The sequence below is a fragment of the Henckelia pumila genome, chromosome 3, assembly GCF_033568475.1.
Source record: "Henckelia pumila isolate YLH828 chromosome 3, ASM3356847v2, whole genome shotgun sequence".
Classification (NCBI taxonomy): Eukaryota; Viridiplantae; Streptophyta; class Magnoliopsida; order Lamiales; family Gesneriaceae; genus Henckelia; species Henckelia pumila.
The window spans coordinates 158,065,406-158,070,743 of record NC_133122.1 but is presented as its reverse complement, the minus strand read 5'-3'; the positions used below and the strand labels follow the sequence as shown (position 1 = coordinate 158,070,743).

At 39.9% G+C, this 5,338-nt stretch overlaps 1 protein-coding gene across 1 annotated transcript; it reads left to right on the top strand.

Moving 5' to 3' along the window:
- Nucleotides 1-201: 201 nt before the first annotated feature.
- Nucleotides 202-882, top strand: LOC140889830 (uncharacterized). The gene has a single exon (XM_073297559.1). The coding sequence runs from the start codon at nt 202-204 to the stop codon at nt 880-882; it is 681 nt and encodes a 226-aa protein (XP_073153660.1).
- The last annotated feature ends 4,456 nt before the right edge of the window (nt 883-5,338 follow it).

Below are 5,338 nucleotides of genomic sequence, written 5' to 3'. Positions count from 1 at the left end.
AAATTAGAAGAGAAGGAGATGGAACCTGAGCAGAAACCTATGTACAAGCCTCCTCTTCCATATCCCCAAAGGTTCAAGAAAAAGACTCTTGATGAGCAGTTCTCAAAATTCTTAGAGATTTTCAAGAAAATTTATATCAACATCCCCTTTGCTGATGCTTTGGAGCAAATGCCGAACTATGAAAAGTTCATCAAGGAGGTGATGTCCAAGAAAAGGAGGCTGCATGAGAATGAAGTGGTCAATCTAACTGAAGAATTCAGTGCTGTGCTACAAAAGAAGATGCCACAAAAGCTTAAGGATTCACGAAGTTTTGCTATTCCTTGTTCAATTGGTGGATCTCATATTAATACTGCATTATGTGATTTAGGGGCCAGTATTAATTTAATGTCATTTTTTGTTTACAGGGCATTGGATCTTGGAGAGATGAAGCCGACATCGATCACTCTGCAGTTGGCAGATAGAAGCATCAAGTATCCACAAGGTGTCGTAGAAGATGTACTCATCAAGGTGGATAAATTCATCTTTCCGGCGGATTTTGTGATTCTGGATATGGAAGAAGAGCACGCCACACTTGGGAGACCATTTTTGGCTACGGCGGATGCAAAAATTGAAGTGAATAAGGGTGAATTGTCGATGGGTTTGGAAGGCGAACGAGTAATTTTTAATATATTCATGAAGGCACCAAATACACCAATCAAGGAATTATGTATGATTGAGCCTGTTGTGAAGCTGGAGGGTTGTCAAAAGGCTGTTATTGTGGTTGAATCATCAAGGGAGAAAGCGCCAAGTTCACCAAAAAAGAAGACCACAAAAAAGAAATCAAAATTTAAAAGGCAGTACGTGGAATATATTTGGCGAGTGAAAGAGAAGGGGAATACCTAAGACCGGTGAAAGTCGGGATGACGACTATAAACCAAGCGCTACTTGAGAGGCAACCCAAGCTCTTTCCTTTAGTTTATTTACTTTTGTTTTCATTTTATTTAAATTTTTGTTAATTAATTATTTTCAGTGCATTTTGGTCAATTTTTAAAGCCTAATTTGTGTCAATTTTCTAACATTTTTCAGGCTTTGGAACATGCAATTCGAAACCGAAGCGCGCCCGCCCCTTCTCCCATGCACGCGCGCGCGATGAATGCCCAAAAAATTATGTGATATGCGATACTGACGCGCGCCCGTGTGATGTCTGGAACATAATTAATTTGAAGTGCGATACTGATGCGCGCCCACCCCACTTTTATGGCGCGCCCGCGCAATGTCTGGAGGATTTTTAATATGATACGCAAACAAAATGTGCGCCCGCTCTTTCCCTTGAGCGCCCGCACGATTGAAGCCTCAAAAATATGTGAATGCATACGTGACGCGTGCCCGCCCCACTTTCATGGTGCGCCCGCGCGACAGCTGGAGTTTTTTAAATATGAGAAGTTATAGCGCGCCCGCCCCACTTTCATGGTGCGCCCGCGCGACAGGTCTTTAAAGCCCAAAACATAGCTTTCTAACATAATTTCCGTCCCAAACTCTCTAAATCCCTAATTCCCCAACCCTCCATCCTTCACGCCTTCATCTTTTCACTTTTATATATAATATCATTGCTAAACTTCTTCCCCTCTTTATCTCCATCATATACATATATTATCCATCTTTTATACCATCCTATTCAAGTGACGGGTTGTTTCACACGTTCAATCGGGCGCACAGATTATTTGTTGGGTCAAAGGGTGGATTTGTTGTTGTGTCCATATTCCTATCACGATCCGGAGTAAGTTCTTCATTGTGGTAATTTTTAATTCCAAGTTTTGTAGTGATTATTGAAGTTGAGTTTATTGACGGTGGAGTGATAGTGCCGGGTTGGTTTGATTGTATTTTTGGGGTGGTGCTCTTTGTTATGGTGCTTGTAGTTGGAGTTTGTGGATTGTTCTTGTGATTCAAGAGCAAGTTTGGGGAAATTTTGTGGAGTTTACTTTGTCAAAAGTTTGTATTGTGTTGTGCTTGGAAGGTGTTTGTTAAATGGCCCCTAAAAGAAAACAAAAACATGGGTCATCTTCTTCATCCGCTCCGGCCTATGACGATCATCGTTTTTGGGATGAGAAAGAGGCCGAACACTATCAAAAACTCTTGTCAAAGAGTATGTTGGCCGAGAGAGGATTTGACATGACGAGTGGTTTTGATCCCAACCATCCTGTTTGTGCGGTTGGGAGGACGGTATTTGCTAGACATTTGGATACTTTTGTCAAACCACCTATGGATGCTGCGATGTCTCTGGTTAGAGAATTTTACGCTAATCAGAAAGTGGGAAATGATGGGATGTGGGTATTAGTGAGAGGTAAATTGGTACCTTTCGATGCACACACCATTAACACTGTTTATGAAATTCCTCCTCTTATGCATGATGAATATGCTGAGTTTAAGGGTGAGGCAGTTGATCATGATGCTGTTCTAAGGCGGTTATGTGTACCGGGAGCTGAGTGGCGCTTGGGTCAGGATAATATGCCACATATTTTGAAGAAAACTGATTTGGTGGAAGATGCCACACTGTGGTACACCTTTGTTTGTGCGAGATTGAAGCCCACTGATCATGACCATGAAGTTAGACACAAGAGAGCACTTTTGGTTTACTGTATTCTCGTGGGCAAGACTGTCGATTTGGGCCAGATTTGTCAAAATACGATTTCTAAGGTGGTGGCCGGGTGAACCATTGGTGGTCTTGCTTTGCCGTCTTTGATTACTGATTTATGTGTTGATGTGGGGGTGACATGGCCTGATAGCGAGGAGTTGTTGAAAGTACGGAATCCGATTTCTTGTGTGCCTTCTAGGAGATTTGTTGCGGAGCCGGAGAGACGCGCACGTGCTGAGCAAAGGGAGTTCAATGCTCAAGCAGCTACTCAACAAGAAGCAACACCCCGTCTTGATGCCCCTCCTATATTGACTGATCGAGTTACTTCTCTAGAGGAGGCGATGCGTCAGCAACTGACATTTCAGCAGGAGTCCAGAGCCTTTATGCACTACATGATGGATTTTACAACGGCACTGGCTCATAAGTTTCCGAGTGCTGCGAGTTTTTCATATCCATTCCCTCCACCACCACAGTGGCAGCCCACTCATGATACTACTGAGCAGCCCCCTCCTTTTGATGATGAGGATGGCGGCGAACACTGACGGTCGTCGTCTAAGGTACATGTCCTTTGGTTTTTCTTTGCATATCATTGAGGAAATGATGGTACCTATGTTTGTGGGGGGGGGGGGTGTCAAAATTTGGTGAAATTTTTATGTTTTTGCTTGTTTTTAGTTTAGTTTGCTTTTGGTTTTTTTTTTTAGGATTTTTTGTGTTTCTGAAGGTGATATGTGTTGTGGTTGGCTTCCATTTATGTGAAAGTGAAAGTTGTGTGAATGTGAATTGAGTGAATGTTGCAAGATGTCAAGAAGGAAATGGAAAGATGGCCAATGATGAATAATTTTTGTTTTGTAACTGAAATTCATGAATCTCTGCTTATCTGACCAAAATTTTGAACTTATGTAACCAATTAAACTATTGAACTCTTATATACTCTATGATTTGTACTTCAATATGACTTTTGAAACATACAGACATAGAAATGATTGAGGCGTTGTTTGGATATTTTGGGCTTGTTTTTATTGAACGAATTTTTCTTAGTTACCCATTTGAGCTTTCACGAATTATATGAGTACTTGCGGTACAATCTGAAATTTGTTGAAAATCATCGTTTACTGTTGATGATTGTTATTTCTGCACTGATTGAAATTTGTATGATTTAATTGTGGATTGAGACTTGTCTAGAACTAGTTCGGACACCCCTCGAGGCGAAATACGGGCATAACTGTGATTAGGAATGATTTAGGAAATTTTTCTAAAAATCGTTTGTGCCTTTCAAGCTACCTATTGATGCATGTTGTTCCTAGTACCTTGTTTGAGCCTTATTGAAAAACGAATGACATGCATGCAAACGTGTGATAAACCCCCATTCGGCATCGTTTCAAGGTCCTATATTTACTACCTATGAATAGCCTAAACACTATTTTCTACCTGTAAGGGAGTAAATTGAATGTTAGAATTTTTTTTATGCTTCTAGTTTATATCTGTGAATATGAAATGGTGTGGTGGAAGAATTGAAAAGGAAAAAAAGGTAGTAGTGAAAAGAAACAAAGAAAAAAAGTGATGAAAAAGGATTGAAAAAGTTGAGAAAAGAAAAAAAATGTTGTGAAAAAAGAAAAGAATGAAAAAGTCAACGAGGTGAAGAAGAGGTGTGAAATTTGAATAAAAATGAGTGGAAATTAAAGATAGAGCATGATTTACTCCCTCTTTTGAATTATTATTCCTTATTTTGTATCCATGAGCCAGGCCTTACATTACAAGCCGATTAATTCCTATTGACCGAGTCGCAATTGCCCAATATACTAGTGGAGAGGGGTTGCGAGAGTCTAGCCTATGGATTGCCGATAAACACTTTTAATGAGTATGAATTTTTGATTGAAACATGCACACACTAGTTTTATTTGAATTAACCTGATTGTGAGTGTTTTTGATTGAATATCCTTAACATTGATCCTATGCTACCTTGAAAAGTCCTCATGATCTGTGAATGTTTGAATTGAGTTCGGAGAAGAGTATTTTGAAACGTGAGTTGCGGAGTTTATAAGTTTATGAGGTTGAGCTATTTTTCTTGATAAGCAATTTTTCAAATGTTAGTAGGTTGGATATGATTGGATTTACATTTTTGAAATCAAAACTAAGGCCATTGATCCATAATACTTCTTGATGATTCTTGTTGCTTGCATATGTGTTATGAGTTTGTTTTGGTTAGTTTTGCTCGGGACGAACAAAATTTCAAGTTTGGGTTGTGCACTTAATTGGTATATGATTTGACTTGACTTTTGTGATTTATTGAGAGATATTGCGTGAGTTTGTTGTTGTTTTTGTGGTTGTAGGAAATAATGGAGTTGATGAGTGTAAGTGAAATTAAGCCAAAACGAAGTGAGAAAAGAGAGGAGATCAAGATTTGAACAAGTGGAAAGAATGCTGAAATTCAAACTACAGGCGTGCCAATGCTGCGAGGAAGGGTTGAACGATTTGAAATGCGTGAGTGCAGTGCGCGCCCGCGCCATATAAGTAGCACCCCTGCGCGACGGGAAATTCATACTTGAGAATTTTATTTTGTAAGGAAACTCGGATATTTTCGTGGGTTTTTTCTTGGACGATTTTGAGGCCATATAAAAGAGAGTTTCTGACCCTAGAGGAGAATCATCAGCCACCACACACTTCAGAAAAAAATTTGGAGAGCTTGAACGTGATTTTGGAGCGAAGAACATCAATCAACAAAGACGG